At 45.6% G+C, this 14,887-nt stretch overlaps 1 protein-coding gene across 1 annotated transcript in view; it reads right to left on the bottom strand.

Annotated features, from left to right (window-relative positions):
* The window catches only part of LOC138674778 (olfactory receptor 6B9-like), a 57,507-nt gene extending 42,960 nt beyond the window's left edge, over positions 1 to 14,547 (bottom strand). Inside the window, exons 1-2 of the mRNA XM_069762595.1 lie at positions 14,525 to 14,547; positions 11,619 to 11,738 (exon numbers count right to left, since the gene is read on the bottom strand). Coding sequence (XP_069618696.1) covers positions 11,619 to 11,738; positions 14,525 to 14,547 — 143 coding nt within the window. The remainder of the gene's footprint in view (positions 1 to 11,618; positions 11,739 to 14,524) is intronic.
* Between the last annotated feature and the right edge of the window lie 340 nt (positions 14,548 to 14,887).

Below are 14,887 nucleotides of genomic sequence, written 5' to 3'. Positions count from 1 at the left end.
TTTCCAGACATCAGCAGCTGGCGTGACCCAGCCTCCACAGACAGCGGTCACTTATCAAGAGTGACTGGGCTGTTGGCGGTGTTGGGGTGTGCGGGATGTGATGGGATGGGCGGGGCTGCGCTGGGATGTGTGGGCGCGGGGGGTCTGCGTGCCGGCCCCGGGATGTGCGGGTGCGGGGGGGTCTGCGGGCACCGGGTTCTGCGTGCTGGCACCGGGATGTGCGGGCACGAGGGGTCTGCGGGCACAGGGGGTCGGCGTGCTGGCGCTGGGCGGTGCGGTTGGGTTGCGCTGTGATGTGTCGATGCCGGGCAGTGCAGTAGGTCTGCGCTGTGATGTGCCGGTGCCGCACGGTGCTGGGGTCTGCGGGTGCGTGCGGTGGGTCCGCTGGCAGGGGGGGTAATTGGTGTGTGTGTCTCTGTGTGCATGCATCCTCCGATGGGACTACAAGTTCCATCGGGCTCTGCCTGCTACAGTGACAGTGATTGACACATTAGCTAATGTTGGGACAGTAGTAGTCCCATTATCCGGCTTATGTGTTGAACATAAAAAAACACACATATACAGTGCATACATACCACATACATGCAGACATACAACACACATACAGACATACAGACATGCACCATGCGACATGCACCATGCAACATACGACATGCGCCATGCACCATGTGACAAGCAACGTGCATCATGTGACATGCACCATGCAACATGCAACATACTACATTCACCATACTACATGCACCATGTGACACGCACCATGCGACATACAACATGCAACATGTACCACGTGACATTTGACATACAACATACAACATGCAACATGCACAATGCGACATGCAACATACGACATGCACCATAGAGTACATACATACAGTACATACATATAGATATATAGTACATATAACATAGAGTACATGCTCACCATTACACCATTACCAGTGTCACCTGTAAAAAAATATTAAAATAATAAACAAACACTATGTTAGGGCTAGTGGAATGCACCAAATAATAAGATAGATTAAGGTGCGTTCGCAGCCCGGGGTCCACCGTGCAGAGATGGAACCTGCTGCCAAGTAATGACGGACTATATGGCGGTACAATGTGAATACACACACGGTTAACTTCACCCTGTGTGAAGGAAGTGAACCCTGTTAAGTCACAGGGCCGCGGTACCACACAAGCGTGCAAGCAAGGAGTCACCAAGCTCAGTCTTGGAATCTGAGTCCGACTAGACTACTTGCGCTCGACACCGCTAATGGGGTGTCAGCGTAACCAAAGTAATAATAAAAGATGCACGAGAGTGTATGCGGTGCCGCACTAGCGGACGCCACTAACCACCCAGGCTTGGGTCAGGAAAACGCTGTGAAAGCGCACGGCGCCGCACTGGCGGTCACAGTAATTAGACGCTGTATGGTGTGTAACGTGCTGGTAGCTAAGTCGGGCGCTAGATAGCAATCACCCACCTTCCGCAAACAGTCATCCAATAAGGAGGGGATTTTAATGAACGACTTTCACTCACAACACACACACGTTTACAAATGTACACTAGCGCATGGCCGTGCGGTCATGCGCAGCTTATATAGCTGCAGCATATTCAGGACCTTCCAATAAAGGGCCAATGGGAACCGCTGCAGCATCTGAGCATGTGACCCCCGATCTCCAATGGGAGATCTCACCCTGGGCATGCTCAGAAGGGAAAAAGCAGGACTTCGATCCCAAAAGCGTCTGCTCGCCGTTGCCCAGCACTGGCTTCAATGGCAGAAGCAGGCAAATCAGCAGTAATCCTATGCACAGAGTGAGACTGAGCAAGACGCTGGGAACAACGTCTCTGCTGAGCAGACTCCACTGCGGCTGGAGAAGAATAGGAGACCGCAGCAGAGATGGTTCGAGATTCCCCCTGTGCAGAGGCGGGAACTTGACCTCTAACACACTGTACTCTCTGATCCGCAGAAATCCAATTAAAACAAGTGATCCGCAGCAGTTTCCCATGCATTCAGTTCAATGTAAACCTACGGGAAACCAAAAACGCTGTGCACATGCTGCAGAAAAAACCGCGCGGAAACACAGTGGTTTACATTCCACAGCAAGTCACTTCATTCTGCGGATTTCCTATGGAAAACAGCAGTAGAAAATGCACGGTAAATCTGCAGCAAAAAACGCAGCGTTTTTGCCCTGCAGATTTATCAAATCTGTTGTGGAAAAACCCGCAGTAGCCAAGAATATGTGTGCACATAGCCTGATGCAGTTTTTGGTGCAGTTTTTGATGCAGATTTTGGTGTGGTTTTTGCGAGGTTTCAATTCATTTTTTTTTCGTTTTTGATGCAGTTTTGATATGTTTTTTATGCAGTTTTAATGCAGTTTTTGGTGCAGTTTTGGTGCAGTTTTTGATGCAGTTTTGGTGCAGTTTTGATTCAGTTTTTAGGCTATGTGCACACGTTGCAGATTTGACTGTGGAATTTTCCATGCAGATTCTGAATTTCTTGGCAGAAAACACAGGTCAGAATCTGCACCTTTTTTGGGTATGTGCACACGTTGCAGATTTTTGTGCGGATTTCTTCCTTTTTTTTACCCCTGCAGATTTCTATTATGGAATGGGTGCAGAAACGCGCAAAGAATTGACATGGTCCTTTTTTGAATCTGCTGCGTTTTCTGTGCAGAATTTTCTGCACCATTAGCACAGCATTTTTATTTTGCCATTGATTTACATTGTACTGTAAATCACTTGCAGATCTGCAGCATTTCTGCGCGGAAAAAAAAGCTGCAGTTCTGCAGGAAATCTGCAATGTGTGCACATAGCCTTAATGCAAATGTGATGCAGTTTTGATGCAGTTTTTGGTGCAGTTTTGATGCAGTTTTTGGTGCAGTTCTTGTTGCGGATTTTGCGCGGTTTCGATGCATTTTTTCATTTTTGATACGTTTTTGATGCAGCTCTTGATGCGGTTTTGATGCAATTTTTGGTGCGGTTTTAATGCGTTTTTGATGCATTTTTAGTGCAGTTTTAATGCAGTTTTTGGTGCAGTTTTTGCATGGTGTCGATGATATTTTATTCATTTTTGGTGTGTTTTTGATGCAGTTTTTGGTGCGTTTTTGATGCAGTTTTTGGTGCAGTTTTGATGCAGTTTTTGATGCAGTTTTTGTTGTGTTTTTTTCACGGTTTCGATGCATTTTTTATTAGTTTTTTATGCAGCTTTGACGCATTTTTGATGCAGTTTATAATGCAGTTTTGGTGCGTTATTGATGCAGTTTTTGGTGCTGTTTTGGTGCAGTTTTGATGCAGTTTTTGGTGCAGGTTTTGATGCAGTTTTTTGCGGTTTCGATTCATTTTTTAGTAATTTTTTATGCAGTTTTGATGCGTTTTTGATGCAGTTTTTGGTGCGGTTTTGATGCAGTTTTCACGCGGTTTCGATGGATTTTTTTTCGGTTTTGGTGCGGTTTTGATGCAGATTTTGGTGTGGTTTTTGCGAGGTTTCAATGCATTTTTTTATTTGTTTTTGGTGCGGTTTTTGTGCATTTTTTATGTGTTTTTGTATGCATTTTTGAAGGCTAAATAAAGTTGTATTATTGAACAATAAAAAAAATTGTTTTATTAATTGTCCAACCTCCTCTTTTACATTTGTCCAACCCACACTCCATTACACACACAGATAAATGATAGATGAGATGGACAGACAGATCTAAATATAGATAGATCATACATCTATCTATTCATATATCTGGATATATATAGATAGATAGATAGATAGATAGATAGATAGATAGATAGATAGATAGATAAATATATCTATTGAAAGATGTATGGATAGTGTAGGGTGCATGTCCACTGTCCGGATTACATCCAGATTAGCTGCAGATTGGATGCTGCGTACTTGTAGTCCCATCAGATGATGCCTGCACACACCCCCAAAGACCCCCCCGCACACCCGAACAGTCCTGCACACACCCGAACAGTCCTGCACACACCCGAAAAGTCCCACACAGCCCTGCACACCCGAACAGCCCGCATACACCCGAACAGTCCTGCACAGCACTGCACACATCCAAACAGCCCCACACACACCTGAACAGTCCCACACAGCACCGCACACATCCGAACAGCCCGCAGACCCCACCCGCACACACCCGAACAGTCCCGCACACACCAGAACAGCCAGGCACACATCCGAACAGTCCCACACAGCAGAGCACACATCCAAACAGCTCCGCACACACCCGAACAGCCCACACACACTCGAACAGTCCCGCACAGCACCACACACATCCGAACAGCCCGCAGACCCCACCTGCACACACCCAAACAGTCCCGCACACACCCGAACAGTCCCGCACACATCCGAACACATCTGAACAGCCCGCAGACCCCACACACACACACAGTCACCACCCACTAGTGTTGAGCATTCCGTTACAGCAAATATCGGGTATCGGCCGATATTCGCGGAATCGGAATTCCGATACTGAGTTCCGATGCTTTCACAATATCGGATACCGGAATCGGAAGTTCCCATAATTCCATGAGCCAATTTGATTTAATTCAGCCAATGAGGAATCCTAAGAAGTGTGGGCACATCCTGTTATGCATGTTAGTCATGTAACTACTGGCATGGCTGTGATTGGCTGCTGAAATGATGTAATGATGCACTATAAAAGTCGCCACTGCCATTTTGGGTTCATTCTGCTGTGAATTCATTTAGGGACAGGATGCTGTGTTCCGACTGAGGGCCAGTTTGAGATAGCGATTTGCTTCATTGTGCTTTACACAGGCTAATTTAGCAACCACTGTGTGAGAACCTTGTTTTTGCCTTGCAGCGCTGTTCATGGCTGTCTGCAAGGTCTCTGTGTGAGTTCCGATCACTCTGTAGTCTGTTCTGCAGCCACAGCTGGTTGTAGTAAGCTCAGCGTGCGTCACTGCCTCATACTGTTCCATTGTCCTTTTTTCAATTAGTGCTGAGGGCTGCGCATTTTTCCAGATTTATCCCATTAGTGGGTTTCCATCCATATCCTGCTAGATTGTGGAAAAACACTATATAGGAATACATAGAGGAGCTGTTTTTGGCCTTGCAGCACCGTTCTCGGCTGTCTGCAAGGTTTCTGTGTGAGATCAGCTCGTGCTGTAGTCTATTTTGCAGCCACAGCTGGTGGTAGTCAGCTCAGCGTGCGTCACTGCCTCAAGGAGAAGTCATTATCATGGGGGACTTCAACTTCCCTGAAATAGATTGGGGAAAAGAAACCTGCAGTTCCTGCAAAGGTAATCGGTTTTTGACAACTATGAGAGACAATTACCTTTCACAACTGGTTCAGGACCCAACAAGAAGGGGGGCACTGCTAGACCTAATATTAACCAACAGGCCAGACCGCATAGCAAATATAAAGGTTGGGGGTTACTTGGGAAATATCGATCACAAAATAATAAGTTTTCATGTATCATTTAAAAAGATGTCTAATAGAGGGGTTACTAAACTTCAGGAGGGCAAATTTCCAACGGATGAGAGAGGATCTTGGTGCAATTAAATGGGACGATATCCTGAGACACAAAAATACACAAAGAAAATGGGAGACGTTTATTAGCATCCTGGATAGGACCTGTGCACAGTATATACCATATGGGAATAAACATACTGGAAATAGAAGGAAACCAATATGGCTAAATAGAGCTGTAAGGGGCGCAATAAGTGACAAAAAGAAAGCATTTAGAGAATTAAAGGAAGTAGGTAGTGAGGAGGCATTAAATAAATACAAAAAATTAAATAAATTCTGTAAAAAGCAAATCAAGGCAGCAAAGATTGAGACAGAGAGACTCATTGCCAGAGAGAGTAAAAATAATCCCAAAATATTCTTTAACTACATAAATAGTTAGAAACTAAAAAATGATAGTGTTGGCCCCCTTAAAAATAGTCTGGGTGAAATGGTGGATGAGGATGAGGAAAAAGCCAATATGCTAAATGACTTTTTTTCATCAGTATTTACACAAGAAAATCCCATGGCAGACAAAATGACTAGTGATAAAAATTCCCCATTAAATGTCACCTGCTTAACCCAGCAGGAAGTGCGGCGGCGTCTAAAAATCACTAAAATTGACAAATCTCCGGGCCCGGATGGGATACACCCTCGAGTACTGCAGGAATTAAGTACAGTCATTGATAGACCATTATTTTTAATCTTTAAAGACTCCATAATAACAGGGTCTGTACCACAGGACTGGCGTATAGCAAATGTGGTGCCAATATTCAAAAAGGGGACAAAAACTGAACTCGGAAATTATAGGCCAGTAAGCTTAACCTCTACTGTGGGTAAAATCCTGGAGGGCATTCTAAGGGACGCTATACTGGAGTATCTGAAGAGGAATAACCTCATGACCCAGTATCAGCACAGGTTTACTAGGGACCGTTCATGTCAGACTAATTTGATCAGTTTCTATGAAGAGGTAAGTTCCGGACTGGACCAAGGGAACCCAGTGGTTGTAGTGTATTTGTACTTTTCAAAAGCTTTTGATACGGTGCCACACAAAAGGTTGATACATAAAATGAGAATAATGGGGATAGGGGAAAACATGTGTAAGTGGGTTGAGAGCTGGCTCAGGGATAGGAAACAAAGGGTGGTTATTAATGGAACACACTCGGACTGGGTAGCGGTTAGCAGTGGGGTACCACAGGGGTCAGTATTGGGCCCTCTTCTTTTTAACATATTTATTAATGACCTTGTAGGGGGCATTCAGAGTAGAATTTCAATATTTGCAGATGACACTAAACTCTGCAGGGTAATCAATACAGAGGAGGACAATTTTATATTACAGGATGATTTATGTAAACTAGAAGCTTGGGCTGATAAATGGCAAATGAGCTTTAATGGGGATAAATGTAAGGTCATGCACTTGGGTAGAAGTAATAAGATGTATAATTATGTGCTTAATTCTAAAACTCTGGGCAAAACCGTCAATGAAAAAGACCTGGGTGTATGGGTGGATGACAAACTCATATTCAGTGGCCAGTGTCAGGCAGCTGCTACAAAGGCAAGTAAAATAATGGGATGCATTAAAAGAGGCATAGATGCTCATGAGGAGAACATAATTTTACCTCTATACAAGTCACTTGTTCGACCACACTTAGAATACTATGCACAGTTCTGGTCTCCGGTGTATAAGAAAGACATAGCTGAACTGGAGCGGGTGCAGAGAAGAGCGACCAAGGTTATTAGAGGACTGGGGGGTCTGCAATACCAAGATTATTATTATTATTATTATTTATTGTTATAGCGCCATTTATTCCATGGCGCTTTACATGTGAGGAGGGGTATACATAATGAAAACAAGTACAATAATCTTAAACAATACAAGTCATAACTGGTACAGGAGGAATGAGGACCCTGCCCGCGAGGGCTCACAATCTACAAGGGATGGGTGAGAATACAGTAGGTGAGGGTAGAGATGGTCATGCAGCGGTTTGGTCGATCGGTGGTAGCTGCAGGTTGTAGGCTTGTCTGAAGAGGTGGGTCTCCAGGTTCTTTTTGAAGGTTTCGATGGTAGGCGAGAGTCTGATGTGTTGTGGTAGAGGGTTCCAGCGTAGGGGTGATACGCGAGAGAAATCTTGCATACGATTGTGGGAAGAGGAGATAAGAGGGGAGTAGAGTAGGAGATCTTGTGAGGATCGGAGGTTGCGGGTAGGTAAGTACCGGGAGACGAGGTCACAGATGTATGGAGGAGACAGGTTGTGGATGGCTTTGTACGTCATGGTTAGGGTTTTGTAGTGGAGTCTCTGGGCAATGGGGAGCCAGTGAAGGGATTGACAGAGGGGAGAGGCCGGGGAATAGCGGGGGGACAGGTGGATTAGTCGGGCAGCAGAGTTTAGAATAGATTGGAGGGGTGCGAGAGTGTTAGCGGGGAGGCCACAGAGCAGGAGGTTGCAGTAGTCAAGGCGAGAGATGATGAGGGCATGGACTAGGGTTTTTGCAGATTCATGGTTGAGGAATGAACGGATTCGTGAAATATTTTTGAGTTGCAGTCGGCAGGAAGTGGAAAGGGCTTGGATATGTGGTTTGAAGGAGAGATCAGCGTCAAGGATTACCCCGAGGCAGCGAGCTTGTGGGACTGGGGAGAGTGGGCAGCCATTTACTGTAATGGATAGGTTCGTTGGGGGGGTCGCGTGAGATGGGGGAAAGATGATGAATTCTGTTTTGTCCATGTTAAGTTTCAAAAATCTAGCGTAGAAGAAGGATGAAATAGTGGACAGACATTGAGGGATTCTGGTTAGAAGGGAGGTGATATCTGGTCCAGAGATGTAGATCTGTGTGTCGTCAGCATAGAGGTGATACTGAAATCCATGAGATTCTATGAGCTGTCCCAGGCCAAAGGTGTAAATGGAGAAGAGCAAGGGCCCAAGGACTGAACCTTGTGGGACTCCGACAGATAGAGGGCGAGGTGAGGAGGTGGTGTGTGAGTGGGAGACGCTGAATGTCCGGTCTGTTAGGTATGATGAGATCCAGGATAGGGCCAAGTCTGTGATGCCAAGGGATGAGAGGGTTTGTAATAATAGGGAATGGTCCACTGTGTCAAAGGCAGCCGACAGGTCGAGGAGGAGGAGGACAGAGTAGTGTCGCTTGCTCTTGGCGGTTAAGAGGTCATTGGTGACTTTAGTTAGGGCAGTTTCGGTGGGATGGTGTGACCGGAAGCCAGATTGTAGGCGGTCAAAGAGGGAGCAAGAAGAGAGATGGGAGGACAGTTCAAGGTAGACGTGTTGTTCCAGTAGTTTGGAGGCATAGGGGAGAAGTGATATAGGGCGATAGCTAGATACAGAGGATGGGTCAAGAGAGGGCTTTTTGAGGATAGGTGTGATGGAGGCATGTTTAAAGCTTGAGGGGAAGCACCAGTTGTTAGAGATAAGTTGAAGAGATGGGTTAGGGTTGGGATGAAGATTGTGGTGAGGTTTGGGATGAGGTGGGATGGGAGCGGGTCAAGTGCACAGGTGGTGAGATGTGATCTTGAGAGTAGAGTGGAGAGTTGATCTTCTGTAATGGTGGAGAAGTTGGTTTTGGAGGTGGAGGGCTGGGAAATCGGGAGGAAGAGCTCTGGGGGTTGTTGACCAAAACTGTCTCTAATGCTATCAATCTTCTGCTTGAAAAATGAGGCAAAGTCTTCAGCAGAGATAAGTGGGGAGGGAGGAGGTGCTGGGGGACGGAGGAGAGAATTGAAGGTGTTGAATAACTGTTTAGGGTTGTGAGAGAGGGAGGATATGAGAGATGAGAAGTAGGTTTGTTTAGCTGTGGCAAGTGTGGTCTTGAAAGTAGTGAGGGACTGTTTGAATGCGATGAAGTGCTCGTTAGAGTGGGATCTTTTCCATCTGCGCTCAGCAGCCCTGGAAGCTCGCCTAAGTTCTTTGGTCAGGCTGGTGTGCCAGGGCTGTCTGTTGATTTTGCGAGCTTTGGTATGTGTAAGTGGGGCAGCAGATTCCAAAGCTACAGCTATTGTGGTATTATATAGAGCAGCAGCGTCATCCGCATTGTGTATGGAACTTATGCCTGTGAGGGGGAGGAGGGATTCAGAGAATGAATGTAGGTCAAGATGTTTAATATTTCTGCGAGGGTGTGAAAGTTTGTGGGGTGGGGATTTTAGACATGGAGTGGAGAGAGATGAGAATGTGAGAAAGTTGTGGTCAGAGAGTGGAAGAGGTGAGTTAGAGAGGTTAGATAGAGAGCAGAGGCGGGTGAAGATGAGGTCCAGTGTGTGACCGTCTTTGTGAGTGGCTGTAGAAGACCATTGAGTGAGGCCGAAGGAGGAAGTGAGAGATAGAAGTTTAGTGGCAGCTGAGAGGGAAGTGTCAATGGGTATGTTGAAGTCGCCCATGATGATAGTGGGGATGTCCGCAGAAAGGAAATGAAGTAGCCAGGTGGTGAAGTGGTCAAAGAAGACGGTGGCTGGCCCTGGGGAGCGGTAAATGACAGCCAGTTGGAGGTTGGTGGGGGAATAGATGCGCATAGAGTGCACCTCAAAGGAAGGGAGGGTAACAGAGGGTGGCAGTGGGATTGGGGTGAAGGAGCAGTTATCTGACAGGAGAAAACCAACTCCTCCGCCATGTTTGCTGCTGGGGCGGGGTGTGTGGGAAAGGTGGAAGCCACCGTAAGAGAGTGCAGCAGGGGAGACTGAGTCAGAGGGGGTGAGCCAGGTTTCGGTGATGGCGAGGAAGGAAAGTTTGGTAGTAACAAAGAGATCAAGATAGGTTATTACACTTGGGGCTATTTAGTTTGGAAAAACGAAGACTAAGGGGGGATCTTATGTTAATGTATAAATATATGAGGGGACAGTACAAAGACCTTTCTGATGATCTTTTTAATCATAGACCTGAAACAGGGACAAGGGGGCATCCTCTACGTTTGGAGGAAAAAAGGTTTAAGCATAATAACAGACGCAGATTCTTTACTGTAAGAGCAGTGAGACTATGGAACTCTCTGCCGTATGATGTTGTAATGAGTGATTCATTACTTAAATTTAAGAGGGGACAGGATACATTTCTGGAAAAGTATAATGTTACAGGGTATATACACTAGATTCCTTGATAGGGCGTTGATCCAGGGAACTAGTCTGATTGCCGTATGTGGAGTCGGGAAGGAATTTTTTTCCCAAGGTGGAGCTTACTCTTTGCCATATGGGTTTTTTTTTGCCTTCCTCTGGATCAACATGTTAGGGCAAGTTAGGTTAGGCTATGGGTTGAACTAGATGGACTTAAAGTCTTCCTTCAACCTTAATAACTATGTAATATACTGTTCCATTGTCCTTTTTTCAATTAGTGCTGCCTGCTGCACATTTTTCCAGATTTATCCTATTAGTAGGTATCTATCCGTATCCTGCTAGATTGTGGAAGAACACTATATAGGAGTACATAGAGGAGCTTTTTTTCGCCTTGCAGTGCCATTCACGGCTGTCTGCAAGGTCTCTGTGTGAGTTCAGCACACACTGTAGTCTGTTCTGCAGCCACTGCTGGTTGTAGTCAGCTCAGCGTGCATCACTGCCTCATTGTCACAAAGCAAGGTTCAGGAAGACAGGGGATTAGGAATCTGGGCCCCTGAACTGCCCCTCAGGCTAGGGGTAGCCTTGTCTTTCCTTAACTTGGGAGTACCCTTTTAGGTAGGGAAGCCCAAGTCACCGATCTTTCCCTGTCTCCTGTTAAACCCTGAACTAAACCCCAACCCCCACCCCAGAAGGTGAACAGTGTAAACAGCACGACAAAGCAAATAAACAGGAATAAACAATATGAGAGAGAAGGGAACACGATACCAAAAGGTGAATGCACAAATTACAAAGAAACAAAACTCAGAACTTAGCTTGTGCATGCTAAGTTGGTCTCCTAGGTTGTTCTCCTAAAAGGACCTGTATAACCAACAGTCAGCTGATGCACCAGGTGACCTTATAAAGGATGGTGGGAGTGGTCACAAACATCAGCGGACCCAGCAGCAATGCAATGCAATTACACCACTGGGGGGGAAACTGCATTAACCCCCAATTAGCAGAAAGGAAAAAAGGTTTAAATCAGAGGGAAACGAAATCTGCCACAGATCCAAACATGGATCGTGACAGTACCCCCCTTTCAATGAGTGGCCTCTGGACACTCAACATCAGATCTCAACAGACTTACCCTCGCTGAGGACGCCTCAATCCACCAGAGTTCACCTCGTCAGGCACCTGACTCCCAGGTTTATGGCAAACGCGACCTGATGAAAATGCCAGCAACGTAGGCTCCGGAGGAGCCACAAATCTACAGAGCGTCAACCAAGGGAATGAGTTGTGTACATGCATAACTGGGGATAACTCCATCTGAAAAGTCCCAAGGCTGAGAATGACCCAATCACCCTGAAACTCCAGGTCCCAGTTTCACACTTCCACCTGATGTTTTTGGTGGACACCCATAAGTACTCATTCACACATAGGTCCGGACCTGAACGTTTATTTCCTTGCAAATGTTTGCCACAGGACAGAGAATTCTTTGAGGATTTGACAACAGAGGCATCCCTCTGTGTAACTACACTCACACCCCCACAATGCTCTGAGGAAACCACCACCCTCATCTGACCCCTCCTCCTAAGAGGTCTCTGACCCACTGGGTTAACCTGTAGCGAGGATAAAGTCTTGCCCCCTGGTCCCTCGCAGCACCTCTGCTACCCCCACCGAAAGGGAATGGGTAGGTTTTAGAAGAACGGCAGTCCTTACACGACTTACCCAAGCTGACTACTTCCCTGGACCACCAGTCTATGACCAGGTTATGTTTTTTCAACCAAGGGAATCCTAAAACCATGGGAGTTGGTATGCCCTCCAATACATAGCATGATAAAGACTAGGGTTAAGCGAAAGGGATCGGACAAATTCAAAAATCGCCAACTTTCGTCAAAGTCGGGTTTCGTGAAACCCGACCCGATCCTAGTGTGGGATCGGCCATGAGGTCGGCGATCTTCGTGCCAAAGTCGCGTTTCGTATGATGTTTTCAGTGCCATTTTTCAGCCAATGAAGGAGGACGCGGAGTGTGGGCAGCGTAATGACATAGGTCTCGGTCCGCACAATCTTAGAGAAGGGCATGACAGTGATTGGCTTGCTTTTTGCGGCATCACAGGGGCTATAAAGGGGCATGCACGCCGACCGCCATCTTACTTCTGCCGATCGTAGCATAGGGAAAGGTTGCTGCAGCTTCATCAGAAGAAGGGATATAGTTATGGAGAGAAGATTAAGCCCCAAAACTGCTTGTGCTGTAGCGATTTCCACTGTCCAACACCACCTTTTCTTTGCAGGGACAGTGGAGTTTATAATTTTGTGCATCAGCTCTGTAGCTTATTAGGCTGCATTATAAGGCTCCCTGATAGCTGCATTGCTGTTTGTGCGCCGCTGTGCAAACCAACTGCTATTTTAAAAGCAAAAATCCTGTTGCTCCTTTCTGCACAGTTATCTTGCTTATTTGTCCACACTTTTGTGTGCAGCAGTCCTTTTTATTGCTGCCATACTTGTCCTGAGATCATTGTAGGGAGATTGAAATTGAACTACAGTCCTTGTATTTTTTCATATATCTTCCAGCCACGTTCTGCCACTTATATTGTGTAGTGTAATACACTGGGCCTGAGTTTTGTTGCAGTCTCCCCCCCAAAAAAGGGAGATTTAAATTGGCACTAAGTGGATCTACGTCAGTTCTTTTAGTTTGTCGTATATCTTCCAGCCACGTTCTGCCACTTACATTGTGTAGTGTAATACACTGGGCCTGAGTTTTAGTGCAGTTTTCCCCCCAAAAAAGGGAGTTTTAAAACCTTCCTCTAGAGTTAGGGTCGTGACCGACCCGTTTTAGGTTTTAAATGCATACAAATTCTACATACATTTGTTTATTGCATCAAGACTTTTTGACTTTTTCAGGAACTTATTTTTAAACAAAATACAATAAAATAAAACTGTTTTACTAAATTGTAAAATGCTCTTATTAAAATTATAACATTTGTGTTGTTGGGGTCAATTGCGACCCAGGTCTAATATAAGAGTAAAGAAACAATAATAAGTCCCAAAACTAAACTCATAAACACAGTATAAACCAACAGCTCACAGCCAGCTCTACCTCCAACAACTTGAGTTAGGACATGTCCAGGCATGTATGGCCAAATCAGCTTAGAGTTGGTACTTTGCAGAGTATACATCTCCAGTTTACACATGCAACAATGAGGAGAAGATTTGATGTAAGCCAAATTCTGGATTATATCTTAGATCATAATGAATCAGAAGACACACAGCAGCAAACTGATACAGATGAACAGGTTTCTGAGGAAGAAGATGATGTGGAGTATCAACCAGAAGACACATACAGTTCTGATCAGTCTGATGAGGAGGTCACTGGTGCTGAAGCTGCTCCCGCTGAAAGATTCAAATCCAAAAGTGACAAGATCAGTTGGAGCTCATTACCTCCAGATGTACATGGCAGGGCAGATGCTGCAAATGTCATAAAAATGACCCCTGGGATCACAAGGTTTGCTGTGACAAGAGTAAGTGACACCAAGACATGTTTTGATCTGTTTATGCCATTGTCAATAAAAAAAAGTCATTATTGCTATGACAAACCTTGAAGGAAAAAAAGTCCATGACAACATGTGGAATGACCTTCATGATGATTTTCTGGATGCCTACATTGGTGTTCTTCTCCTTGCTGGAGTGTACAAATCCTGCAATGAGGCCACTGATAGTCTCTGGGACGCATCGACAGGCAGGAATATTTTCCGGTCAACAATGTCACTTCAAAAGTTTCAAATGATATCAAGAGTCCTCAGATTTGACAACAGAGACACCAGAACAAAATCTGACAAACTTGCTCCCATCAGGGATGTTTGGGAGAAATGGGTGCAGCTCCTTCCACTGATGTTAAACCCAGGGCTAGAGGTGACAGTAGACGAACGTTTTCTCCCTTTCCGCAGAAAATGCCCCTTCCGGCAATACGTGCCAAGTAAGCCAGGCAAATACGGCATAAAAATCTGGGCAGCCTGTGATGCACAAACTAGCTATGCATGGAATCTACAGATTTACACAGGCAAGTCTGCAAGCGGCATCCCTGAAAAAAAAACAAGGAAAACGTGTAGCCCTCAATATGACTACTGGACTGCAGGGTCACAACATTACTTGTGACAATTTTTTACCAGCTATGACCTTGGACAAGAACTTCTCAGGAGGAAAATCACCATGGCGGGCACATTGAAAAAAAACAAACCTGAGCTGCCCGCTGAATTATTGCAGATGAAAGACAAGGCTCCACTTTCCTCAAAGTTTGATTTTACAGACACCACCAGTGCTGTTTCATATTGCCCCAAAAAACGACGGAATGTGGTACTGATGTCCACACTTCACAAAGATGCAGCTGTGTCATCAGGAAGTGACAAAAAGCCCAGAATC

This window comes from Ranitomeya imitator, chromosome 4 (genome assembly GCF_032444005.1).
Source record: "Ranitomeya imitator isolate aRanImi1 chromosome 4, aRanImi1.pri, whole genome shotgun sequence".
NCBI lineage: Eukaryota > Metazoa > Chordata > Amphibia > Anura > Dendrobatidae > Ranitomeya > Ranitomeya imitator.
The sequence above is the reverse complement of the archived record's forward strand: the minus strand, read 5'-3'. Positions and strand labels throughout refer to the sequence as shown.